The 26,925-nt window shown below is 56.5% G+C and overlaps 1 protein-coding gene across 1 annotated transcript; it reads left to right on the top strand.

The window, feature by feature from the left end:
* The first annotated feature begins 60 nt into the window (after positions 1-60).
* Positions 61-26,925, top strand: FRMD8 (FERM domain containing 8). Its single transcript, XM_033207260.1, has 12 exons — positions 61-245; positions 520-604; positions 2,833-3,000; positions 7,337-7,438; positions 7,798-7,856; positions 8,072-8,238; positions 10,282-10,503; positions 13,169-13,292; positions 14,176-14,319; positions 18,597-18,801; positions 24,228-26,369; positions 26,695-26,925. The coding sequence occupies exons 2-11, from the start codon at positions 520-522 to the stop codon at positions 24,344-24,346; spliced, it is 1,395 nt and encodes a 464-aa protein (XP_033063151.1). The 5' UTR covers positions 61-245; the 3' UTR covers positions 24,347-26,369; positions 26,695-26,925.

Here is a 26,925-nt window from a genome sequence, read left to right as displayed (position 1 = left end):
GACGAGACACGCGAGGCGGTCGTCCGGGCATGCGCGGGGCGGCCCTGGGCTCCCATTGGCTCCCGCGGGCCGGAGGGGCGGGGCCTCGCTCGCCGCGCTTCCTCCCGCCTCGGCTTCCGCGTAGCTTCCCGATCGGCTGGGTTCTTAGCGGGAGCCAGAGTGCGGCCAGTGGCGGGCTTGGCGGCGGGGTCGGATTCCGGGCAGGAGCCTGGCCTCTCAGGTGGCGGGCTCTGTGTCCCTGCGAGGTGAGAGCACGGCGACGTCTGGCCCGGGCCTCTGTCCCCGGCTGGGGGTGCGCCTTGTCCTGCCTGGGCATCCCGGTCGACCTCCGTTTTTGACCGTAGCAACCCGCACCCCTCCCACCAGTGCCTGGTCTGCACTCTTGGCCCCTCCAGGCAGCGCCACTCAACCTTGCGAACCCAGCCCGGGACCCCTTACCGTCCTCACTGAGAGCTTGAGGAGACCTCCAACCCCCAATCCCTGGCTCCCGGTAACTGCTGTTTCTCTTTGCCTTTGCAGATGGACGGGACAGAAGGCAGTACCGGGCAGCCCGGCCCCGCTGAGCGGTCCCACCGAAGCAGCGTGTCCTCCGTGGGAGCCCGAGGTGGGTCCCACCCGCATCCTCTCTCTTCCACACCCTCCTGGGACCCTAGCCCTGGAGAAGTGGCTCTGGCTTTTCTTCTTTTTCATTAAAGATAATTTATGTATCAACTAAGAAATAATAAGGTACATTCAGATGTGGAAAACTCACAGAAGTCAGAGGCTCTGTCACTTGTTTACTGGCCAGGTTGGGTCCTCATGAATCTCACACTCATTTGTAAAATGAGCTTATTTAACATAGCTGTGAGATTCAAATGAGATTGTATGAATGAAAAGTGAGGTCTGATGTGGTTCACGCCTGTAATCCCAGAACTTTGGGAGGCCAAGGTGGGCAGACCACATGTGCCCAAGAGTTGGAGACCAGCCTGGGCAACATAGACAGAAAAGTGACACATTCACTTTCTCTGTGTCCTTTCTTTGTGTTTGTTCGTTCTTTCTTTTCTTTCCTCTCTCTCTTTCTCTCTTTCCAAGTCTTGCTCTGTTGCCCAGGCTAGAGTGCCCAGGCTAGGTGGCGCGATCTTGGCTCACTGCAAGCTCTGCCTCCTGAGTAGCTGGGACCACAGGCACCCGCCACCACTCCCGACTAATTTTTTGTATTTTTAGTAAAGACAGGGTTTCACCGTGTTAGCCAGGATGGTCTCGATCAGCTGACCTCGTGATCCACTTGCCTTGGCCTCCCACAGTGCTGGGATTACAGGTGTGAGCCACTGCACCCAGCTGTGTCATTTCTTTCTCCCAAAGAGCCTTTTGAAAGCAGGGATCAGGCCAGGCGCAGTAGCTTACACCTGTAATCCTAGCACTTTGGGAGGCCGAGGCAGGCAGATCACTTGAAGTCGAGAGTTCAAGACCAGCCTGACCAACATGGAGAAACCCCGTCTCTACTTAAAATGCAAAATTAGCTGGGCATGGTGGTGCATGCCTGAAATCCCAGCTACTCAGGAGGCTGAGGCAGGAGAATCGCTTGAACCCGAGAGGCGGAGGTTGCGGTGAGCTGAGATTGCACCATTGCACTCCAGCCTGGGCAACGAGAATGAAACTCCATCATCTCAAAAAAAAAAAAAAAAAAGAAAGGGATCCTGATCTTCACTTGATAGGGAGGAAACTGGGCCCTAGGGAGGTTAAGTCGCAGGCAGGCTATGGAAGCTCTCCAGGTGATCACGTACTGCAGCTTCCAGTGCCTCAGTTCTCCTTGCCTGTGAAGTGGATCTGAACCTGAGCCTCCTGGAAGTGATTTTTTGATCTCTGAGAGTAGCTGCTGGAGCATAACAGACTGGGGGTCCAAGAAGCACCTTCCATTGTGTAGACGAGAAACCGTGCTCTTCCACACACTCTTGGAGGGAGGAGTATTAGCTCTACTTTTACAGATGAGGCAACTGACACTTAAATTGACTCGCTGAAGTTAGCCAGCAACCAGGCAAGGATGGGAACCTGAGTATGTCGGCCCCAAAGCTCGGTGTTCCTTCACCTTGCCTGCAGTCCCAGGGATGGGGATTGGAATCTGGTTGCTCTTCTAGGTGTCTCCGTTTGGCTCTGGAACCCACAAGTTGTCACAGGGAACTCTCAGCTATTTGGGCTATTCTTCCCTAGGCTGCTTCAGGCTGACCTGAAAGACCCGATATTGACTCCTGAGGCTTAAAGAGTCCTAAGACTTAAAGAGTCCTAAGGAAGCTGAGAACTTGCTTTAACCTGGGTGACCTAAGGAATCCGCTCTTCCCATCTTAGCCTGAGTCAGAGAGAGACTTGCCTAAGGACAGCAGTGGGTTACCAGCTCTCGCTCCTGCCAGCCAGACAGACTAACTGCCATAGCCTCAGGATGGTTTCAGCCTCTCTGTGCCGTAGTTTCACATCTGTGGAATGTTCTTGTTCAGGGCAGAAGAACAGCTGAATCCTTGGGGCAGCTATGGCGGTGAGGGGCAGGTTTGCAATGGCCAGGCTTAATTTGAATCTTGGGGGATTGGGGTGGGGCTGGTCTCTGGGCAGGAGTTACTGGGTTTCTGGGTGGTTTGAGAGTGTCAAGGAAGCACTAATAGACAGCAGCCACAATAGGGTCTTTTGGGGCTGCTGGGGCTCTGCCTCTGGCGTGGACTCTGTCTCAGGAGTGTAACCCTGGTCACCCCTGAGGGGTGTAGGGTGGGGGCTCCAGCCCCAGTGGGTGGTAGAGGGTACCTGGTTGGCCTGGCCTGGTTGTGCCAGGCAGAGGCCTCAGCTGAGCCTGCCTGGCCTCCATCACAGCGGCTGACGTGCTGGTATACCTGGCGGATGACACGGTGGTGCCCCTGGCTGTGGAGAACCTACCCTCGCTCAGTGCCCATGAGCTGCACCGCGCCGTCCGCGAGGTCCTGCAGCTCCCGGACATTGCCCTGGATGTCTTCGCGCTCTGGCTGGTCTCCCCTCTGCTGGGTAAGGCTTGGCAGTGAGGAGCCCAGGCTGGAGGGTTGGAAGAGCACCGACCAGTACAGGAGGGAGGGGGCAGTGTTTGGAGCCGCTGGCCACTGCACGTGGGGGAAGGTGGGACTTGGGTTTATCCTGAGCTGTCCACTCATCTAAGCACCTAGAGCCCTGAGAAGGCCCCCGCTCCTGGCCCTGCTATCTGTCTCTCTGCAGGTGGTGGAGGAGTGGCCACGCCTGCTCCCCAGGTCGTGCTGGGGCTGGGTGGTCTGGGAACGGTACTGCAGGAGGGAGGGAGGAAGGGGGCCTTTTCTGCCGAGCATAACCTTTGCCACAACCTGGGTGGTGTTTGGGAGCCTTGATTTCACCTTATCCTCAGGCCCAGGCCAGTCTTGCAGATGAGGAAGTTGTGGTTAAGGTGATGAGACCACTGTGTGGCAGGAGCAAGACAGATTCAGGCCTGAGTGGCTTCCCGGTCGGCCTCTTTGAACTGTTTCTGTTCCTTGGGGACAGGGAGGAGAAGGGACATGGCCCAGGAAGTTGGCCTCTCTGACCCTGAGGCTCTTAGTGAGGGTGGGAAGAGTAGAGACTTGACTTCTCTGGGAGGGGGGCCTCCAGCCCTGCCTGGCTGGCCTCGTGCCCGCCCACATCCTGCCCTTTCAGGCTGAGATTGCCAGATGGAGGGACTTGGGGGCAGTGGCTCTCTAGACCCTCAGCCCGGGGTCCCTCAGTGAACAGGGTCTCTGAGCCTGCTGGTTCGCATAGTAGGGGGTCAAGGAAGAGGCTGCCCCATGTCGTTGTTTAGTAAATCGGTGCCATGGCCATGCGAGTTTTCTTAGCTTACACATTCACTTCGTTGCAGAGGAACACAGGCCAGAAGCGGGTGATCAGTCCCAGGACAGCCTGGGTCAGGCCCAAGGGGCCCCCAGCAGTTATGGCTTCTGAGGTTGCTGGTGGGGGGAGAGGGAACATTTGGCACCCCCGTTCCCCACCCTTATCCTTCCCTCCATCCCCTCCCCTCTGCCAGTAGGAGCTTCCTGCTCAGCTGCTGTTGGGAGGTTCTCGCCCACCCTCTTCCTGCTGCCCTGGCTCCTCGGCCACCCCATGCCCAGCCCAGGCATCTCTCCTTCACCTTCAGGCCTCGGGTCAGGACTGTGGGCCCCTTGGTTTGTGTCTGAAAGCTAGGGGTACAGTTCTGCATGGGTTGGCCCCTGCCCTGCCTCAAGAAGCTCCCAGAGCCTGCTGGGCAGCCTGCCTCCTCCTCTCACCTCCTCCGTCCCCGCTCCCTCCTCACCACATTCCCGCTGTCCCACAGCCGGAGGCAGGAGCTAACATGAATGGGCTGCTTTGTTGCCCAGCCCACGCAGGAGGATGGTGGTAGAAGACCCCGGCACAAAGTCAGCACCCACTCTGTTCCCAGGCTGGGTTCAGGGAGGTTGAAAAGCCACTTCAGCTGTGACTTGGGCCTCCCAGAACCCTTGCCCCCCTGCCCCCACACTCCTGATGGGGTGAACCAGTGACAGATGCTCCAGGGCCGTGAGTGCCCTGCAAGGGCAGGGAGGGGCGCCGTCTTCTGGAGCTGCCCTTCATGCAGGCTGTTTTGGCAGGACTTAGCCTTCTCAATGCCATTGTCGCTCTGCATGGAACAGGGCTCCAGGGACCTTCCGTCCCATTTAGATAACAGCCTCCAGGCAGGAAGGCCCCATCTGGAAGTCTCTGGGACTGCACTGAAGACAGGAAGGAGTCTTTTGAGCTGCTGGGGCTTGGGGTTAAGGCTGGTCAGGGCTGGGCTGTAGACAGCAGGAAGGGCATCCTTGTCTCCAGGGTGTTCCTGGGGACAATTACTGCGCTCGTTCCACGAGGACGTGCAAAGCCTCTCTCAGGCTACGTGGTATTCTAGATGCTGGGAATACAGGAGGGAAGGCACTGGTGGAACTTAACTTTATTTTATTTATTTATTTTTTATTTTTTTGAGACAGAGTCTCACTCTGTTGCCCAGGTTGGAGTGCAGTGGTGCAATCCTGGCTCACTCAACCTCCGCCTCTTGGGTTCAAACGATTCTCCTGCCTCAGCCTCCCGAGTAGCTGGGATTACAAGCAAGTGACACCACGCCTGGCTAATTTTTGTATTTTTAGTGGAGACGGGGTTTTGCCATGTTGACCAGGCTGGTCTCGAACTCCTGACCTCAAGTGATCCACCCGCCTCAGCCTCCCAAAGTGTTGGGATTACAGGCATGAGCCACTGCGCCCAACCACCATTGGAACTTTAGGGCCTAAAGTATGGTGAAGGGCGGTTTAGGAAGCAGAGCTCTGTTCCTAGTTTAGCCACTAGCCCCATGTGGCCTCAGGCATTGTGCCTTCCCGAGCTTCAGTTTCCCCGCTGTAAAGTGGGTGATCTCTGTGTCCTCCAACCCTGACATCCTTTGAGTTTCCAGACAGAGAGAGCATGAGGACTCCATGAGGGGTGTTGATGGAGCCCTTTCACCCAGTCAGTAGGGAGGCGACTATTGGGGGTAAATAAATGGTGTTTCCCTACTGGAGGTGGTGACATGGGTGGGGCCCGGGGTTTAGGTTGTAAAGGAGGGCTGTGGAGCCTCTGGGAAATCTGGACTAGAAATGATGGGACGAGAAAGGGCTGCAGAGGCTGGATGCAGGGGTGGGTGGAAGGGCTGTGGGCAGGGGGGCCCAATTGGAGGCTATGACTGCTCTTCCAGGTGGAAGGCCCAGATAGCCCAAAGAGCAGAGACAAGGACCCCTGGCCACAGGCCGGCAGGAGAGGCGATCGGCCATCAGTGGGGACTGCGGAAGGGTAGAGCGGGGAGATGTGGATCAGGCAGGGCTCAGGAGGCTTGAGGCAAGCGCTGGCTCCTGTACCCGGGTGACAGACATCCCCATACATCTCTGGACGAACCTGGAAGTGGCCTCACACCTCTCGAAGGCAGAGACCCCCGTGGCCACTGTGTTTTGGTGGGTGCTGGTGTGTGAGCTGAAAGGCTTTATCCCTCCTGGCCTGAGGCACTGAGTTCTGGGTCCAGAGCAGTGGTGGCATGGGGCAGCCTGGAGTTTGAGGGGCTGGACTGGTGCACTTGGTCATTCTGCCAACCCCTGGTGAGGTCACTGCGCCCCAGGGATACAGTGGTGGACCAAGTCCACAGCCCTGTGGGTGGCAGCAGCAGGGAATGTCAGGTAGTGATCAGTCTGTGAAGGCAAACAGATATGGCACCATCAGGGTGATGGCAAATTTTGAGGAGGGGCTGCCTTAGTAGTTAGGGGTCCAGGGAAGGCGGCCCTTGAACTAAGACCTCAGTCACCCGCAGGAGGATCTGGGACAAAGGAGTCCAGGAAAAGAGGAACAGCAGGTGCAGAGGCCTTGGCACAAGCAAGCTGGGGATGGCTTGAGATTCTAGTCAGGAGATTTAAGAAGGCCAGGGTAGGCCGGGCACGGTGACTCAAGCCTGTAATCCCAGCACTTTGGGAGGCCGAGACAGGCGGATCACGAGGTCAGGAGATCGAGACCATCCTGGCTAACACGGTGAAACCCCGTCTCTACTAAAAAAAAAAAAATACAAAAAACTAGCCGGGCGAGGTGGCGGGCGCCTGTAGTCCCAGCTACTTGGGAGGCTGAGGCAGGAGAATGGCCTAAACCCGGGAGGCGGAGCTTGCGGTGAGCTGAGATCCGGCCACTGCACTCCAGCCTGGGCGACAGAGCGAGACTCCATCTCAAAACAAAAAAAACAACAACCAAAAAAAAAAAAAAAAAAGGCCAGGGTGGCAGGAGCAGCGCGAGAGAGGCAGTGAGAGGAGATAAGGTGGGAGGGCCAGGCAGGAGCTGGGTTGCGGGTGGGCCACAGGTGCAGAGCTTGCAGGATGGAAGGTCAGCTAGAGCTCCTTGGAGGTGGGGGTGGGAAGTGACGACGGGGAGGCCCAGGCTCTGCCAGGGGGAGGGCAAGGCAGCCCCTCGGGCCTCTGGTCCCCAGTTGCCAATTTCAGGTTCTGCTTCCTGATGGCATTGCGGGTTCCTTTGTGCCCTAGCGCCTTCCTTCAGCCACAGCCTCCAGCTTCAGCTTGCCCCGGGGCTGCAGTGAACAGGTAGTGGCTGGCTGTGCCTGCAGCCAGACCCTCGTCGCTTGCTGTGTGACTTTGGACAAGGAACTTGACCTCTCAGGCTCATTTGCTCCATGGGTGAAATGGGGGATAGGGTTATTGCAGAGTAAATGGCTCTGGACCCTTGGCACCTGCTCAGTTACTATTGGTTGTGACTGTCGTCATGCTGTGCAGTGTGATAGGTGGGAGGGCAGCTGCTGGACTGGCCGGAGGCTGCATGGGCCGCTCCCCATCTCGTCCTGCAGAGGTGCAGCTGAAACCCAAGCACCAGCCCTACAAGCTGGGACGCCAGTGGCCGGAGCTGCTGCTGCGCTTCACCAGTGCCCCGGACGACGACGTGGCCATGGGTCAGTGCTGCTGCCTGTCTGTCCTTGCCTCGGGACCACCTGAGTCTGCAGTTCTGGCTCCCAGCCCAGCCAGGGCCCTGCCAGCAAGGAGCTGCCCTGACTGAGGGGCAGGGCCTGTGTCTCCCCCAGGCTCCGACAGCCACCACTGGCAGGGGAGGAAGGGGTCCCCGAGAGAAGCCCCAGTGGGGCGTGGGCTGGGAGCTGCCCGGGCACGTTGGAATGAGCTGCGCACTCCACCCTCTGCACAGCCCTCTGGTTTTCTCAGCTGTGGTTGGTGGCCGGGGCCTGGGCCAGTCAGGGGAGAGGGGAGGGCTAAGCAGAATGGGGATGCCTGGCAGTGACCTAGCCTGTCTCCCCAGATGAGCCTTTCCTGCAGTTCCGAAGGAACGTATTCTTCCCAAAGCGGCGGGAGCTCCAGGTGAGGCAGGAGCCTTGGTGGCCCCACCAGGCCCGGCCCCTTGTGCCCAGCCTCCTTGTCCTTAGACCCCTGGAGATTCGCACCTTGCCCCAGCCCAGCTGAGCGGCTCTCCCTGCCCCAGCCCAGCTGAGCGGCTCTCCCTGCCCCAGCCCAGCTGAGCGGCTCTCCCTGCCCCAGCCCAGCTGAGCGGCTCTTCCTGCCACACCTGCCTGCAGATCCGCGACGAGGAGGTCCTGCGGCTGCTCTATGAGGAGGCCAAGGGCAACGTGCTGGCCGCGCGCTACCCGTGCGACGTGGAGGACTGCGAGGCTCTGGGTGCCCTGGTGTGCCGCGTCCAGCTCGGGCCCTACCAGCCCGGCCAGCCGGCAGCCTGCGCCCTGAGGTGAGGGCCTGTGTGACCTGAGGCGGGGGCACTGGGTTGGGGAGTTTGTCCTTGGAATCGAACTTACAAGCAGTCTTCGGTCTCGCAAGGTGGGGGCAGGGTCCTGGAGTCAGGAGGCCTCAGCCCCGCATGCTCACTCTGGCCCTAGGCAGTTGCTCTGCCCCTCAGCCTCCTTTTCCTCACCTGCCCTGGGCGGGAGCCTCAGGTGAAGTAAAGTCGGGGAGAAGAATCTGGAGCCCTGCCTCCGGCCGAGGTCAGAGGAGCTGGGCTTTTGGAGTCACAGCCAGAGACCAACCAAATACTGACCCTTTGTCACCAGTAACAGGCCAGCTTAGTTCCAGACTCCTGGGATGTTCCCCAGGCAGTCAGCACGCTGGTTGTCCACCTCCCAGCCCTCTCTCCAAGAGCCGAGCTCTCTGCTGTGTAAATTAGCAGGGCCTTGGGTGGCGAGGATTGAGTCTGCCCTGCCAAAGCCCAGGCCAGTCTCTGGTCTCCATGGAGGATTATCCTGAGGTTTAGAAATAATTCCAGTGAAGGGGCTGGGCGTGGTGGCTCACGCCTGTCATCCCAACATTTTGGGAGGCCAAGGCAGGCAAAACGCTTAACGTCAGGAGTACGAGACCAACCTGGCCAACGTGGTGAAACCCCATCTCTACTAAAAACAACAAGTAGCCGGGTGTGGTGGCGTGCACCTGTAATCCCAGCTGTTTGGGAGGCTGAGGCAGGAGAATCACTTGAACCCAGGAGGTGGAGGTTGCAGTGAGCCAAGAGTGTGTCACTGCACTCCAGCCTGGGCCACAGAGTGAGATTCTGTCTTAAAAAACAAAAACAAAAACTGAGCGCTCTGACTGCAGCTTATCTGATGGCTGGTCCACAGCCCACACAGTACCCGCTGCCTGAGGTGGGGAATCAGCTGCGGTTATGCCAGGGCCTCTCCTGCTTCGTGGGGGGACATGCCCTTTCTTTTGTGAGCCTGTGCTGTTTGTAGATTGGCGTTTTCACGTTTTTATCTGGCAGAACAAAGCATTGAGAGCATTAAAACCCCTGCACCCGTTTTGGTTATAAAAGTTCCACCAGTTCAGAAATCCCAACGGTCCTGACTTGGTGACACAGACGTTGCTCTGAAACCCTCCTGCTGCAGTCTGATTCCAGGCGGGTGGGGGCTCTTTGCTTGGCCTCCAGACCTTCCCTCAGCCTCTCGCCTTTGCTGTGAGCTGCAGTCCTGGGCCCGCCTCCTGGGCCTCCGTCACTTGCCGGGCTGCCCTGTGTGTCTGTGTGCCCTTGCAGGTGGGGGCAGGGGGACCTCTGCAGTACAGGGCACACTGCGGGCGCTCAGGGTGGTGGGTTCCTTCCTTTCTGGGGGCGAAGTCTGTCCCTTCAGCTGCTATGAGTTTCCTGGGTGGGTACGTGGTAGCCAACCAGGCAGGAGGCAGGAAAGGTTGGGAGACAGGACCAGGTCCCGTGGGGGACCCTGATGCACATGGGGCTGCAGTGCAGAGGCTGCTGGCTAAGGCAGGACTGGTGGGAAGTGCAGGAATGGGGGGCCCAGGTTCCTGTTCCTGGCTGGAGATGCAGGCATCTGGAGCCGCAGGATGAGCCTTTGGCTTCAGACAGTGACCTCAGGTTGGATGGCCAGAGGGACAGCCCCAGGTGGGCCTCGTAGGGAGCCCCATCACAGTCCTAGGCCTGCACTTGGAGAGCTTGTCAGGTTTTAGGGCCAGGGGAGCTCACCCAGGACAGGTGGGGGCATCACCATCCCCACTCTACAGAGGAAGCAGGAGCAGGACAGGAGGTGCCTCTCACTAGCTGTACAGCTGCTCGTGGCAGAGGCAGGCCAGCCCTGGAGTCTGCCCTTCGGAGAGGGGCCAAGAACCGAACCCCCTCTGTCTGGTGCCTGGGTCTCCTCCTGGGCTCCTTACCCAGTGTCTGATTTGGAAGTAGATGTATGTCCGCTTCCTCCAGGCAGCCCTGCTTCCCCCGCCCTCCCCTGTGAGCCTGGCACCTCTAGTTGGGCTGCTAGCACCCATCTTCCTTCCTCCACAGGGAGAAGCTGGACTCCTTCCTCCCTGCCCACCTCTGTAAGCGGGGCCAGGGTCTCTTTGCTGCCCTCCGGGGCCGTGGGACCAGGGCCGGGCCAGGCGAGCAGGGCCTGCTGAACGCCTACCGCCAGGTGCAGGAGGTCGGCAGCGACGGCGGGTGCGAGGCCGCCCTGGGCACCCACTACCGTGCCTACCTCTTCAAGTGCCACGAGCTGCCCTTCTACGGGTGAGAGGCATAGCACCGCAGTTCCCCAACCCCCGCAGACCGTCCTTGGGCTTTGCTAGCACAGCTGCCAGTGAGCCCACTTCTGCCCCAGCTGAACTGTGTCCCCATGAAGTGGTGTCTTGTCCCGAGCACCTCAGGCCCCACCATCCCAAACTGGGCACCTGTCCTCCTCCCCTTTCCCCTGTCAGGGGCTGGGAGCCTTTGGATGGGTCCTCTCCTCCTACCTGGCACAGTCACCTGGTCACTGGCCGGCCGACCTCACCTTCAGCCAGCTGTCTCTGTCACACAGTTGGTGTCTAACAAACAGCTCTGTGCACCTGCTGCACGCGCGCTCCCTGGGCACTGGAGGCCCCTCTGAGCCAGACACCATGCCCCTGCCTGGTGAAGCTGACGTTCTAGTGGAGAGAGACGAGAACAGAGAGGTTGAGGAGAGCCTGTCAGTGGGCACAGGTGGCAGCCAGGAGACCAGAGGGTGGGGTGTGGCTCGGGCCCTGTGGTCAGAACAGGTGGTGAGATGGTCAGATGCAGGGCATCTGAGGGCAGAGTGACAGGATTTGCCAGATGGATGTGCAGTGGACGAGGCAGAGAGGACTGGCCTAAGCCCCTGGCAGATGGTTTTATCATCGGCTGAGCTGGGGGTGGTGCTGTGGAGCGGTCAGGGAAAGTTTAGGAATGTGTTTTTTATTTTTATTTTTTTTTTTGAGACGGAGTCTTGCTCTGTCGCCCAGGCTGGAGTGCAGTGGCCGGATCTCAGCTCACTGCAAGCTCCGCCTTCCGGTTTACGCCATTCTCCTGCCTCAGCCCCCCGAGTAGCTGGACTATAGCGCCTGCCACCTCGCCCGGCTAGTTTTTGTGTTTTTAGTAGAGACGGGTTTCACCATGTTAGCCAGGATGGTCTCGATCTTCTGACCTCGTGATCCGCCCGTCTCGGCCTCCCAAAGTGCTGGGATTACAGGCTTGAGCCACCGTGCCCGGCCTGTTTTTGTTTTGAGACAGGGTCTTGCTCTGTCACTCAGGCTGGAGTGCAGTGGCACAATCATAGCTCACTGCAGGCTTGACCTCAGGGGCTCAAGCAAGCCTCCTGAGTAGCTGGGACCACAGGTGTGCACCACCATGCCTGGCTTTTTTTATTTTTATTTTTTTTTCTTGAGATGGAGTATCGCTTTTGTTGCCCAGGTTGGAGTGCAATGTCATGATCTTGGCTCACTGCAGCCTCCGCCTCCCGGGTTCAAGTGATTCTCCTACCTCAGCCTCCCAAGTAGCAGGGACTACAGGCAGGCACCACCACGCCTGGCTAATTTTTGTATTTTTAGTAGAGATGGGGTTTCACCATGTTGGCCGGGCTGGCCTCGAACTCTTGACCTCAGGTGATCCGCCTGCCTCGGCCTCCCAAAGTGCTGGGAGCCACCATGCCCAGCCTAATTTTTGTATTTTGTGTAGAGACGGGGTTTTGCCTGTTGCCCAGGCTGGTCTGGAACTCCTGGGGTCAAGTGATCCTCCCGCCTCAGCCTCCCACAGCACTGGGATTGCAGGCGTGAGCCACCGTGCCCGGCTGGGAGCTTGCTTTGGACATGTTGATTTTGAGATGCTTGTTAGACGCCCCACTGGCAACTTCGAGTGGGCATCTGGTGTCTAGTGTAGTCTGAACTGGAGCTCATATTTGGTGAATCCTATGCATATGGATGGTACTTGAAGCCTGGAGAGATGCTGGGAGGCAAGTGTGGGCCAGGTAAGAAGGGGCCCTGGGCCCCTAACAAGGCAGGAGGGCTCCACCCACAGTAGCTCTGAGCGCACGTCCCGCTTGTCCTCCTGGCAGCCAGCGAGGTATGTGGGCTCCAGCCTGGTGGGCGAGCATGAGCAGGGATGGAGACAGTGTGACCAGCTGTCACAGCCTTGCTGTAAAATGGGGTCAAGAAACAGGTCTTGTAGTGATTTTGAGGCGGAGGTGACAGCCCATGTGTGCTGACCGGCAGGTGGCCCTCTCCTGGCTGCTTCGGTTTCCTCAGTGAAATCGGAGGTCTGGCCATCAGCTGAGCCTGGGGGACAGAAGTCTTCCAGAGGAGTCTGGAGTGGACGACCCTAGGAATTCAAGGTGGCCCGTGCTGGTGTCCGGCTCCGTCCCTTTGCGTGGAGAGAGCGGGGTTTAACTTGGGCTCTGGCTCAGTGGGTGGTGAGGGCAAGGGTGAACCCGAGGGATAGGAGAAGGCGAGCCTGCAGGAGGGACAGGCGGCAGCTCTTCTCAGTTTTGAGCCCTAGAGACACTCTCCTCACCTCCTCGCGCTTCGCAGCAGGCCTCTGCTGCTGAAAGGTGTCTGCCTGGACAGTGGCCAGCAGGCTCTCCTGGCCTCCTGCCGCAGCCCCGGCCCCCAGACCAAGTGCCAGGCCCACATGACTGGCTTTGCTGCACGCCTGGGGCCACGTGCTTCCCTCCGCTTGCAGTGCCCACCCTTCTATGTGCCATCAGGCCCTTCTCCCTCCACACTGCCAGCTCCGATGCTGCCTCCCCACGAAGCCTCCCCTTCATCCCACCTCCGTTTTTCCCTTCCCCAGAGCGGGTTTAGTCACCCAAACAGCAGAAGCTTCTCAGGGCCCAGGCTGGGGCCTCGAGCAGCCTCCCTCAGCATTTTTGGTGCCGGCCGGAGGCTGACCCCAGTCCCCTCCCTAGATGTGCCTTCTTCCACGGTGAGGTTGACAAGCCGGCCCAAAGCTTTTTGCACCGGGGTGGGCGCAAGCCAGTTTCTGTGGCCATCAGCCTGGAAGGCGTGCACGTCATTGACAACAGAGAGAAGGTACCGCCCCCAGCTCCTCCAGGGTGGAGAGGATGGGAGGGGCTCCTGACTCAGGCATTGCTGGTTCCTCTGGGCCTGTGGGGGTCTGGGGGCAAGGTGGGCGGACTGTCTGGGAGGGACCCTGCCTCCCTCAGATGTCTTTGTAGCTCCTGAGGGTGATCCTGGGTCCTCTTGCCCAACATGCTAGGCTGTGGCGTGGCCGGGGCAGGGGAGGCTGCAGCTGGGACTTCCACCCCTGAGTGGAGGGAGGGCAGCAGGGCCCTCTGTTCTGCCTGGCTGATGGCTAGAGAGCAGCCTGGTGCTCCAGAAGACCCCATTGCTGGGGAGCCCTCTTGGGCTGACCATGTCTTCTTCTCCCTGCATTTGGTGGCCAGCCCTGGGTAAGAGGGCCGTGTCAGCAGCCAGCCCCGCGGGGCAGATTACCTGTCCCTGGGCAGAAATTAACCCCTAAGCCAGCAGAATAGTTTTGACCGGCTTCTGGTTGTCCCGGAAGAGGGACCTCAGCCCCTCCTGCCATCTGTGCCCTGGGAGGCAGGGCCCAGCTCAGCCTCATGCTAGGTGCCACCGCCGACCTCATAGAAGAGGCTCCCCTTCCCCACCTGCCTCCTCCCCCACGTGCATCCCCAGCTGTCAGGGGCTTGGCCCGCTGGTGGGACTGTTGTGGGAGAGGGGATCTCAGCCTCCCTGGACCGCAGCCCCCGGGAGGCTCTGATGAAAACTGAGGCTCTATCCTTAGAGAAACAAGCGAACAAATGTAGACTCAGCCTTGGAGAGGCACACGCCCTGGCCAGGTGTCCCCTCCTGGTGGTGTCTGAGTGGGATGGGGTGGGGAGCAGACCTCTGCCCAGGGGTCAAGCCTGGCTCTGTGTCTCCTGCTGGCCAGCACGTCCTGCTGGGCCTGCGCTTCCAGGAGCTGTCGTGGGACCACACCTCACCGGAGGAGGAGGAGCCCATCCTGTGGCTGGAGTTCGATGGAGACAGCGAGGGCACGCCTGTCAACAAGCTCCTCAAGATCTACTCCAAGCAGGTAGCACGGGTGGTGCCTGCACACGGGTGGGGAGGCTGGGCCCAGGTGCCCTGGGTCCCAGACGATTAGACGCACCAGGCTAGCAGGGAAGGAGGTGAGAAGCTGCCTTGGGCCTGAGGATGAAAGCGGCCTGGGCACAAGGGGTGCCTTGACTCCTGCTGACCCAGAGCCTCCCTGGGAGGTCAGGAGGCCTGGTCTGCGGACTCCATGCCGGTGGCGGTGGCAGCTGTGGGTTCGGGCAGCTGTTTGTTGAGGGCTTGCCCAGTGCTTTGAGACCAGCCTGCACCCTCCCCTCCTGTCCCCAAGAGCAGTGCTGTTGTGACCCTGCTCACAGTCACCCATGGTGGGCGTGGAAGCGTTGGGCCTCTCCAAGCCTGTGTTTGATTTTCCCCTTCATTCGGCGTGTTTTACTCAGCACCGAGCACCTCTTCCACCCCAGCCTCCCTCCCCTGCCCGTTCCTCTCCCACTTGGGTCACATCCGAGGCCCCTCCCTGCCACAGGGCCCTTTCAGGACTGCTCCCACCCCGTCCTGCCTTCATCTCGGGTCTCTCTGGATCCTTCATCCCACACCTCTCCAGCTTCCTTTTGGTGCCCTTCCCCACCTTCACCCCTCCCTTCACAGCCAGACCCCACCCCGCGCCTCCCACGCTGGGGGCTGCTCCTAGCCCCATGGGCCTCTGCTTTGCCACAGGAGGCCCCTCCCCCTTCTCAGCTTAACCACACACTCCTGGAAGCTTCTTTCCGCCCCCACCAGCCACCTCCTCCCCCAGCTTCCCTTGCTTCTCCCCATTTTCCTGGCCCCCCTCGAGGGCACTCCTCTCCCTGCCTCATGGCTTTGAACTCCAAGATATTCTCACCTTTATGTTCAAAGTTCACAATTTTCTTTTTCTTTTTTTTTTTTTTTTGAGACGGAGACTGGTTTATGCTTTTTGTTTCCTAAGAAATTTTGCCTAACCCAAGACCACAAAGATTTTGTCACGTTTTCTTGTGGAAGTTGTATAAATAAAAGCCTACCAGCCATCCCAGTCAATATTTTACATCAGGTGTGATATACAGGTCAATGTTCATGTTCGTGTTTACAGATTCTCAATTGTTTCGGTGTCATTTGTTGAAAAGACATTGAATTGGCGGGCTCGGTGGATCATGCTTGTAATCCCAGAACTTTGGGAAGCCAAGGTGGGCTGATCTCTTTAGGCCTGGAGCTCAAGACCAGCCTGGCCAATATAGCGAAACCCCCGTCTCTACGAAAAATACGGAAAATTGGCCAGGCGTGGTGGCACACGCCTGTAATCCCAGCTACTACTTGGGAGACTGAAGCACGAGAATCACTTGAACCCGGGAGGTAGAGATTGTGGTAAGCTGAGATGGTACCACTGCACTCCAGCCTAGGCAACAGAGTGAGACTCTGTCTCAAAAAAAAAGAAAAAAGGAAAGAAGACGTTGAATTGCCCTGACCTCTTTGTTGAATATCAATTGGCTGTGCATATGTGGGTCTATTTCTGGATTCCCTCTTCTAAACCACTGATCTGTGTGTGTCTTTCACTAATAATCACATGATATATTGATTTTTGAACCTTTATAATAAGTCTTGAAATCAGGTAGACTGATGTTCAGAACTTTGTTCTTTTCAAAATGGTTTCAGCTATTCCAGTTTCTTTGCATTTCCATAGAAGTTTTAGCATCAGCTTGTTGATTTCTAGGACACTCCCCATTCACCCCCTGAAAAAAGGCTGCCTAGGATTTTTATTGAGATTGCATTGATGACTTTGGAGGTAACTGACCTCTTAAGTCTTCCATTCCATTTATTTCTGTATCTCCATTTATTTGTCTCTGATTTCTTTCATTAATATTTTATAGTTTTCAGCATACAAAGCTTCTATTTCTTTTGTTAGGTTTATCCCTGTTTTTTTTTTCTTTCGTTGCTACTGTAAATGCCATTGTTTTTAATTTCAATTTCCAATTGATCATTTCCTTGTATAGAAATATAATTGTTTGGCCGGGCGCGGTGGCTCAAGCCTGTAATCCCAGCACTTTGGGAGGCCGAGACGGGCGGATCACGAGGTCAGAAGATCGAGACCATCCTGGCTAACATGGTGAAACCCCGTCTCTACTAAAAAATACAAAAAACTAGCCGGGCGAGGTGGCGGGCGCCTGTAGTCCCAGCTACTCGGGAGGCTGAGGCAAGAGAATGGCGTGAACCCGGGAGGCGGAGCTTGCAGTGAGCTGAGATCCGGCCACTGCACTCCAGCCCGGGCGACAGAGCAAGACTCTGTCTCAAAAAAAAAAAAAAAAAAAAAAAAAAGAAATATAATTGTTTTTGTTTTTTTTGAAACACTCTCATTCTGTCACCCAGGCTGGGGTGCAGTGGCGCAATCATAGCTCACTGCATCCTCAGCCTCCTGGGCTCAAGCTATCATCTCAAGCCACAGGTGTGCACCACCGTGCCAGGCTAACTTTATTTTATTATATTTGTAGAGACAAGGTCTCACTATGTTGCCCAGGCTAACCTTGAACTCCTGGGCTGAAATGATTCTCCCACCTTGGCCTCCCAAAGTGCTGGGATTACAGGCGTGAGCCCCTGTGTCTGCCTGGGCCTTTTTTTTTTGAAACTGAGTCTCGCTCTGTCGCTCAGGCTGGAGTGCAATGGCGCAATCTCAGCTCACTGCAACCTCCACCTCCTAGGTTCGAGCGATTCTCTCACCTCAGCCTCCTGAGTAGCTGGGATTGCAGGAGCCTGCCACCACACCCAGCTAATTTTTGTATTTTTGTAGAGATGGGATTTCACCATGTTGGCCAGGCTGGTCTCAAACTCTTGACCTCAGGTGATCCACCCGCCTCAGCCTCCCAAAGTGCTGGAAGTACAGGCATGAGCCACGGTGCCCGGCCTGGCCTGGGACTTTCTATGTGGACAGTCGTGTGGTCTGTGAGTGGAGAAAGCTGGGTCTCGCTTTCCAATCTGTGCCTCTTGCTTGCCTTGCCTGACAGTGCCTCTGACCCCCAGTGTAGGATGGATAGGTGTGAGCAGGCGTCCCTGAGGCACCCGGCCTGAGAGAAAGCATTGTCTTTCACTGAATAAGTGGGATTTTGCTGTGGGTTCTTCAGAGATGTGCTTAATCAGGTTGAGGAAGTTCCTTTCTGACCCTGGCTTGCTGAGTTTTTTCTTGGACGGATATTCAACGGAACTTCCTCTTTCAGCTGCATTTGAACGGCAGGCTCCCTGAGCCTCAGAGGCATGTTGCTGTGCAGGAGTTTTTGTTCTAGGGAACTTAGAAGGCTTCCCTGTTATGGTTGCAGCTCAGGACTCTGTCCCCACCAGCTGCCGTCCCCTCGCCAGCCCACTGCCCTTTGGCTGGTGGAGTCCGCTCGGTGAGCAGAGGAGTGCGGGTGGACTGAGCTGAGGGCAGGGAGTGTGGAGAGTCCACCAGGCCTCTGCTTTTCCTTCTGGGCCAGGCAGCAGTGCCCCCCTCACCCACCCAGAGGGGTTGTAGCTGCCCTTAGAAAGGCAGGAGCCAGGCCAGTCTCCGCAGGGCCACTCCCAGCGTCTGACCCAACCCCACCAGTCAGGAGCACAGGTGACCATTCCTGTCTACTTGGACTCACCTTCTCCTAGGCCTGCAGCAGTGCCTAGCACGTGGGAGGCGCTCAGGAAATACCTGCGCCCTGACTAAGGGCACCACCCTTTTGATGCCCTCTGTCTGTGACTCCCTCAGACCCTTGAGGGCCCTGTCCTTGGTGCCCAGCTGTGCCTGCTGGTACCTGGCTGCTGTATCTTTTCTGTCAGTGTGCCTCATGCTTCACACCTGTTGAGTAGGAGTCACTTTTGAAGAATGTGCTGGCGGGGAGCTGCCCGCCCCTACCCCGGTGACATCTCGCCCCTTCCTCCTGGCTGCAGTTTTTCCTCCCAGCCAGCGCTCCCCGCCTCCCCGCCCCGCCTCCCCACTCTTCCTCCTCTTTGCAGCAGCCAGGCTCCTTTCCCCTCACTCCCTCCCCACCTCTTCTGCCCACAGGGTCAGCCTTCCTGGGCTGTGCCTTCTGACTGGAAGGTTCTTTCTTTCCCACCCGAACTCCCAGACCCGGGGACCCCTCCTCATCCACCAGGACTCACCTTCACAGTTGTCCAAGTGGGACAGCTCCCCTGCCTCCCCACTCCCTCCCTCCTGAGCGATGTGTGTCCCCTCCCCTGCTTCCCCAACCAGAGAGCAGAGCTCATTTCAGACTCAGCAACAGGCATGGAAGAGGGGTCTGGCCAGGCGTCACACTGCCCCCTCCTCCCTAGGCCGAACTGATGAGCAGCCTCATTGAGTACTGCATTGAACTGAGCCAAGTGGCGGAGCCCACAGGCCCCCAGGACAGTGCGACGGGCCCGCCCTCGGACCCCAGCTCCTCACCGGCTCCTGTTCAGCGCCCCAAGCTGCGGAGGCAGGGCAGCGTGGTGTCCAGCCGGATCCAGCATCTCTCCACCATCGACTACGTGGAAGACGGTGAGCAGCCCTTCTGTGCACATGCACACACAAACATGCATGCACATGCACACGCCAGGGGGCGTTCCTGAGGACAGGCATTGCAGAGCAGCTCCAGACCCAGTGTGAGCTGGCCTCCATCTCAGGACCCAGCAGTGAGCAGCGCGAGCCTGGGCCTTGGCCATAGTGCCTTTCCTGTCCCTTCTCACTGCTGCGCCACAGACGTGTTCTGCAGCATTGTCCAGGATGTGATCCGGGAAACTACTCAACATCTGTTATTAAAGTGTTGGGTAGGCAGGGCACAGTGGCTCATGCCTGTAATCCCAGCACTTTGTGGGGCCGAGGCAGGAGGATCACCTGAGGTCAGGAGTTCAAGACCAGGCTGGCCAACATGGTGAAACCCTGTCGCTTCTAAAAATACAAAAAGGTTAGCGAAGTGTGTGACGGGCACCTGTAATTCCAGCTACTTGGGAGGCTGAGGCAGGAAAAACGCTTGAACCCAGGAGGCAGAGGTTGCCGTGAGCCAAGATTGCATCTTTGCACTCCAGCCTGGGAGACAGAGCAAGACTCTGTCTCATTCATAAATAAATAAATAAAGCGTTGGGTAAATCACTGTTGTGACCACATCCTGGGGTGTTCAGTGCAGCTGGTAAAAATACAGTACCCAGGCAGGGCACAGTGGCTCACACCTGTAATCCCAGTACTTTGGGAGGCCAAGATAAAGAGGATCGTTTGAGCCCAGAAGTTCAAGACCAGCCTGGACAACAGAGTGAGACCCTGTCTCGACAAAATGTACTTAAAATTAGCTGAGCATGGTGGTATATGCCTGTAGTGCACCTTCTTGGGAGGCTGATGAGGCAGGAGTATCTCTGAGCCCAGGAGTTGGAGGTTTGCAGTGAGCTACGATTGCACCACTGCACTGCAGCCTGGGTGACAACAATGAGACCCTATATATTTTTTTTTATTTATTAATTAATTAATTAATTTATTTATTTATTTTTTTTTTTTTGAGGCGGAGTCTCGCTCTGTCGCCCGGACTGGAGTGCAGTGGCCGGATCTCAGCTCACTGCAAGCTCCGCCTCCCGGGTTTACACCATTCTCCTGCCTCAGCCTCCCGAGTAGCTGGGAATACAGGCGCCCGCTGCCTCGCCCGGCTAGTTTTTGTATTTTTAGTAGAGACAGGGTTTCACCGTGTTCGCCAGGATGGTCTCGATCTCCTGACCTCGTGATCCGCCCGTCTCGGCCTCCCAAAGTGCTGGGATTACAGGCTTGAGCCACCGCGCCCGGCCTAATTTATTTATTTTTGAGATGGAGTCTCGCTCTGTCGCCCAGGCTGGAGTGCAGTGGCGTCATCTCGGCTCACTGCAACTTCTGCCTTCCCGGTTCTAGCGATTCTCCTGCCTCAGCCTCCCGAGTAGCTGGGACTACAGGCGCCCACCACCATGCCCGGCTAATTTTTTGTATTTTTAGTAGAGATGGCTTTTCACCATGTTAGCCAGGTTGGTCTCGATCTCCTGTCCTCGTGATCCACCCGCCTTGGCCTCCCAAAGTGCTGGGATTACAGGAGTGAAACACCGCGCCCGGCCCAAGACCCTATTTTTAAAAAGGAATACCCTGGCCGGGCACAGTGGCTCATGCCTGTGATCCTAGCATTTTGGGAGGCCAAGGCGGGCGGATCACCTGAGGTCAGTAGTTTGAGACCAGCCTGACCAACATGGAGAAACCTCATCTCTACTAAAAATACAAAATTAGCTGGGTGTGGTGGTGGGCGCCTGTAGTCCCAGCTACTTGGGAGGCTGAGGCAGGAGAATCGCTTGAACCCAGGAGGCAGAGGTTGCAGTGAGCCAAGATCGCGCCACTGCATTCCAGCCTGGGAGACAGGGTGAGACTCTGTCTCAAAAAATAAATAAATAAATAGGTCAGGCGCGGTGGCTCACGCCTGTAATCCCAGCACTTTGGGAGGCCGAGGCAGGCAGATGATGAGGTCAGGAGATCGAGACCATCCTGGCGAACACGGTGAAACCCCCATCTCTACTGAAAATACAAAAAAGTAGCCAGGTGTGGTGGTAGGTGCCTGTAGTCCCAGCTACTCGGGAGGCTGAGGCAGGAGAATCACGTGAACCTGGGAGGCAGAGCTTACAGTGAGCCGAGATTGCGCCACTGCACTCCAGCCTGGGCAACAAAGTGAGACTCCATCTCAAAAAAAAAAAGAAATGAGTAGCCTGGGCACGTTGACTCACGCCTGTAATCCCAGCACTTTGGGAGGCCAAGGTGGGCGGATCACAAGGTCAGGAGATGAAGACCATCTTGGCTAATACGGTGAAACCCTGTCTCTACTAAAAATACAAAAAAAATTAGCTGGATGTGGTGGTGGGCGCCTGTAGTCTCAGCTACTCAGGAGAATGGCGTGAACCCAGGAGGCGGAGCTTGCAGGGAGCCGCAATCGAGCCACTGCACTCCAGCCTGGGCGACAGTGCGAGACTGTCTCAAAAGGAAAAAAGAAATGGGTAACAGGACAGCATGTGTGCAGCCATGCGCATGAGGCAGGGGGGCCCAGCTGTGGCCATCAGTGGCTGTAGCTTTGACTTTTTCTTTGTACTTGTTGGAGCATGTAAATCTTTTACAAGTCTTGTAATTTTTAGAATAATTGTTTTTTCTTTTTTTTTGGAGGCGGAGTTTCACTATTGCCCAGGCCGGAGTGCAGTCACGTGATCTCGGCTTACCGCAGCCTCCACCTCACGGGTTCCAGCGATTCTGCTGCCTCAGCCTCCCGAATATCTGGGATTATAGGCAGGCGCCACCACGCCCAGCTAATTTTGTCCTTTTAGTAGAGATGGTGTTTCTCCATGTTGGTCAGGCTAGTCTCGAACTCCTGACCTCAGGTGATCCACCCACCTCGGCCTCCCAAAGTGCTAGGATTACAGGCGTGAGCCACCGCGCCCGGCCCTAGAATAAGTTTTATAATCAGAAAAAGCAAACTTTTTCTACAGTGTAATTTGGACCACTGTGTGGCATTCCCTAGCATGGTTTTAGCACGCTCATTTTCACCCAGTCCTCTGCTTGTGGGCATTACAGTTTTTAGCGTTCAGCTTTTCTAAACAGCACATCTACAGCAAAGTCTTTCCTTAGAATCTGAACTGTTTCCTCAGGATACATTCCTAGAAATGGTCTTGCTGTTGTAAAGGTGTGCAGATTTTTCTTTTAAACAGGGTTTCACTCTGGTGCCCAGGCTGGAGTGCAATGGCCTAGTCAAGGCTCACTGCAGCCTCTACCCCCTGTGTGCTCAAGCAATCCTCCTCCTGCAGTCTCCTGAGTAGGTGGGACTACAGGCATGAGCCACTACTCCCGGCTGATTTTTAAATTCTTTGTCAAGACAGCATCTCACTATGTTGCCCAGGCTGGTCTCAGACTCCTGGGATCAAATGATCCTTCCACCTCGGCCTCCCAAAGTGCTGGGATTACAGATGTGAGCACCATGCCTGGGCAATATGCTGATTTTGAAGAGGCTTTTCATACCTGCCACCTTCCAGAGAGGTTGTACCCAGGTGTACCCTCCGCAGCAAAGAAGATAGTGTCTGCCTCCTGTGCCCTCACCCACAATGAGTGTAATCATTCCGAGCCAAAGGGAACTTGTCTGGGCTGGTGTTTGAACACAGTGAGATTGGAAATTTTTTTTTTTTTGAGACAGTCTCACTCTGTCGCCCAGGCTTGAGTACAATAGCGTGATCTCAGCCCCCTGCAAACTCCGCCTCCCGGGTTCAAGCGATTCTCCCTGCCTCAGCCTCCCGAGTAGCGGGGATTGCAGGCGCCTGCCACCATGCCCGGCTAATTTTTGTATTTTCAGTAGAGACAGGGTTCCACCATGTTGGCCAGGCTGGTCTCGAACTCCTGACCTCAGGTGAGCCACCGTGCCTGATCGATTGCAAATTTTTACATGCTTGATCGTATTTAGATTTCCTTCCTGAATTACTGATGATTTCTTTTGCTCATTTTTCTTCTGTTGCTTGACATTTTAAAATTAACATCTTGGCCAGGTGAGATGGCTATAATCCCAATACTTTGGGAGGCCGAGGCAGGCAAATTGCTTGAGTCTAGGAGTCCAAGACCAGCCTGTGCAACATAGCAAGACCCCATCTCTATTTAAAAGATTAGCAGGGCATGGTGGCGCACACCTGAAGTCCCAGCTAGTTGGGAGGCTGAGATGGGAGGATCACCTGAGCCAGAAGGGTTAAGGCTTCAGTGAGTTATGCTCACAACACTGCAGTCCAGCCTGGGTGACAGTGAGACCCTGTCTAAAAAAAAAAAAAAAAAATTATTATTAACGTCTTGGCCAGGCACGGTGGCTCACACCTGTAATCTCAGTACTTTGGGAGACAGAGACAGGGAGTCCAGGAGTTCGAGACCAGCCTGGGCAATCGAGCAAGACCCTGTCTCTACACAAACTAGAAAAACATTAGCCATGGCTCATACCTGTAGTCCCAGCTACTGGGGATGCTGAAGTGGGAGGATCACTTGGGCTTAGGAGGTAAGACTGCAGTGAGCCATGAATGTAACACTGCACTCCAGCCTGAGCAACACAGCCTGTCTCAAAAAAAAAAAAAAAAAACACAAAGGTGGGACATGGTGGCTCACACCTGTAATCCCAGCACTTTGGGAGGCTAAGGCAGGTAGATCATGAGGTCAGGAGTTTGAGACCAGCCTGGCCAATATGGTGAAACTCCATCTCTACTAAAAATACAAAAATTAGCCAGGCACAGTGGCCCTGTCACACCTGTAATCCCAGCACTTTGGGAGGCCCAGGCGGGTGGATCATGAGGTCAAGAGATCAAGACCATCCTGGCCAGCATGGTGAAACCCCATCTCAACTAAAAATACAAAAATTAGTGTGCGTAGTGGTGTGTATCTGTAGTCCCAGCTGCTCAGGAGGCTGAGGCAGGAGAATCGCTTGAACCTGGGAGGCGGAGGTTGCAGTGAGCTGAGATCGCGCCACTGCACTCCAGTCTGGGTGACAGAGCAAGACTCTGTCTCAAAACAAAACAAAAAACAAAAACTGACGTCTTACAGCAATATGGTACTTTTGTTTTAATTAATGACCCGGTATTGCTATTATTAGCCAAAGTCAGATTTCCATAGTGTTTTCCAGACGTTCCTCTGTGCCAGGATCCCACCAGGACCCCACACTGCATTAGCTGTTGTGTCTCCCCAGGCTTCTCTTGGCTATGAAGACCCTCCTTGTTTGTGATGACCTTAGGTCGGCAGTGTTAGGGAGCGCTGCTCAGGTTTGCTATAGCATGCTGAGGGGGGCTGAGACTCGGATGAGGAGAGCTCAGTCTGACCAGGCTCTGGAAGGAGCCGTCATGCTGGAGCCAGAACCCGGCTTCCTGGGCCTGAGCCCCCTCACACAGGGACAGCACCTCTGCTCAGTGTGCCCTCCCGTTCCCTTGCAGGCAAGGGGATCAGGCGAGTGAAGCCGAAGCGCACCACGTCCTTCTTCAGCCGGCAGCTGTCCTTGGGCCAGGGGAGCTACACCGTGGTGCAACCCAGCGACAGCCTGGAGCAGGGCTGAGGACGCCGCACCCGGCAGGAGGAGGGCAACTGGGGGCCCTGGCCCAGCACTGTCCTCCTGAGGGACAGGGGCTGGCTGCAGCAGTCTCATGGGTCATGCACATGGGGTGGGCTGCCTCAGCAGATTTCTCAGACCACAGAGAAGTGACTGGCCCCGGGCTGTGCAAAGCTGGCCAGAGCCTTCCGCAGGGCCCCTCTGCAGCCTGCCCGCCCTTCCCCCAGACACTGGGCCCTGCTGCTATCTCAGGACCATCTGATCAAGCTGCAGCTGCCACCCTCACCTAGAAACATGTCTTTGTGCCCACCTCAAGATGGACAGTGTCCCTGTTCCAAAGTACCCAGTGGCAGCTCCAGTGGCAGAGGACCAAGGATTGAGGTTTGGGACCTGAAGGTCCAGTTTGTGCCTTTGACCTCTTCCCTGAACTTGGGTGACCAGTCCCCGCCTTCCTTCTGCTAGTGCTCCACCCCTGAACTTGGGTGACCAGTCCCCGCCTTCCTTCTGCTAGTGCTCCACCCCTGAACTTGGGTGACCAGTCCCCGCCTTCCTTCTGCTAGTGCTCCACCCCTGAACTTGGATGACCAGTTTCCTGCCTGCTTTCTGCTGGTGCTTCACCCCCAGCCACCAGGGCCACCTGCCAGGCTGGGCCACCACTCTGAGGAGGGTGGGAGGGGCCTCTCTGGATTGAACCAGGACAGAAACATGGTGAGGCCCCCCCCACACCTCCCTAGTTGAATCAGGAGTGGAGGGAGCCAGGCAGGACCCTACCTGGGGTCCTGTGCCCCTCGTTCTGGGTCTCCTTTGCAGGCACGACACAGCAGAAGGAGCATGCCTTTCTGGTAGTCTGTGGTGATGTCACTGCTGGGAGGTGGCTGTCCTGTGGACCACTGGCCTCCAGACCCACACTCACAGTCTGAAAAACTCCTGAAAATCCCCGAGTGGGCACTCCCTGGAGCCCAGGCAGCTCCCCAGGGGACTGGCCAGACCTGCCCTCTCCTCCCCGTGTCTGGGTCTTCAGGTTTTAGTTTGGTCTTTGTTCATTTGAGTTGTGCCGGGGCAACGCCAGGAAGCACCCGGGTAACCTCTGCTGCGCGCTCCTTCCCATGCAGCGCCGTGGATTCCTCGGGGGCCAGTGCGTGCCCAGAAAAGCCTGGGCTACACAAGACAGTCTCTTTCTCGAGGACACTTGGCAAGATGACTTTGATGTGGCTGCTTGGCTTCTGTGGTCCCAGCTTGCCCTCCAGGCATCAGGGGCTCTGTCTTGTCCCAGATGAGCTGAGCCCCTGAGAGGAGGGCTTTCCCAGCCCTGGGACCCTCCGAGGTGGGTGTGCGGGTCTCACAGGTGCTTCCTGGGACTTCCTGTGGCAGCACAGGGCTTGCCTTTGTCTTCTGTTCCTGGTGGAAAACCGTGGGAGAGGAAGCTCGGGCCTCTACTCCAAGTATCAGAGCCCGTTCACCCTCCTCTGTTTGGTAGCTTGTGAATGTGCCAGGTGTTTTGAGGTGGGCTTGCCTTCCGGCAGCATGGACTTTATTTGTTAAAATAATAGGCGGAAAGAAGAGGCCTGGGAAGTGCCCCTAGTCTATTGGAATGTCCTGGCCACAGGGTCATGTCAGCTGCCAGTTCTCGTCTCCCCTCCCAGAGTTGCTCGGTCTCACCAAGCCGCCTGCCCACCTGTTCTGGCGGCTCCAGCGCAGGTTGTCCCAGCCCCATTGCTTTGATTGCAGGTGATTTTTTTTTTTTTTTTTGAGATGGAGTCTTGCTCTGTTGCCCAGGCAGGAGTGCAGTGGCGCAATCTTGGCTCACTGCAACTTCTGCCTCAAGCGATTCTCCTGCCTCTGCCTCCTGAGTAGCTGGGATTACAGGTGCATGCCACCATGCCCCACTACTTTTTGCATTTTTAGTAGAGACAGGGTTTCACCATGTTGGTCAGGCTGGTCTTGAACTCCTGACCTCATGATCCGCCTGCCTCGACCTCCCAAAGTGCTGGGATCATAGGCATGAGCCCCCGCCCCCAGCTGATTCCAGGTGAATTCTTTTTTTTTTTTTTTTTTTTTTTTTTTGAGACGGAGTCTCGCTCTGTCACCCAGGCTGGAGTGCTGTGGCCGGATCTCAGCTCACTGCAAGCTCCGCCTCCCGGGTTTAGGCCATTCTCCTGCCTCAGCCTCCCGAGTAGCTGGGACTACAGGCGCCCGCCACCTCACCCGGCTAATTTTTTGTACTTTTAGTAGAGACGGGGTTTCACCGGGTTAGCCAGGATGGTCTCGATCTCCTGACCTCGTGATCCGCCCGCCTCGGCCTCCCAAAGTGCTGGGATTACAGGCTTGAGCCACCGCGCCTGGCCTGATTCCAGGTGAATTCTTATCTGATGGGCGGGCGAGGGTGTGTCCGTGTGGTGGGTTGGAGTGTGTGTGTCTGAGTACACAGTGGCGTGTTTTCCCTTCAGCGTCTTGTTTTCTGAGCATCCATTGTGCCTTAACATTTTCTGCTTGTCCTTTGGGACAAAGCAGGATTTTACTCATTCTTTGAATGTTCTCATTCTTTTGTATCATGTGACTTATTAATAAAATCAGTTTCTAACAAA

The sequence above is a fragment of the Trachypithecus francoisi genome, unplaced genomic scaffold (assembly GCF_009764315.1).
Source record: "Trachypithecus francoisi isolate TF-2019V2 unplaced genomic scaffold, Tfra_2.0 Lachesis_group8, whole genome shotgun sequence".
Classification (NCBI taxonomy): Eukaryota; Metazoa; Chordata; class Mammalia; order Primates; family Cercopithecidae; genus Trachypithecus; species Trachypithecus francoisi.
This window is presented reverse-complemented; position numbering and strand designations above follow the sequence as displayed.

Coding starts and splice junctions, on each gene's coding strand:
- FRMD8 (XM_033207260.1), top strand. CDS start 520: ATGGACGGGACAGAAGGCAGTACCGGGCAGCCCGGCCCCGCTGAGCGG. Junction 14,320..18,596: donor TCAAGATCTACTCCAAGCAG/GTAGCACGGGTG, acceptor CCTCCTCCCTAG/GCCGAACTGATGAGCAGCCT. Junction 18,802..24,227: donor CATCGACTACGTGGAAGACG/GTGAGCAGCCCT, acceptor GTTCCCTTGCAG/GCAAGGGGATCAGGCGAGTG.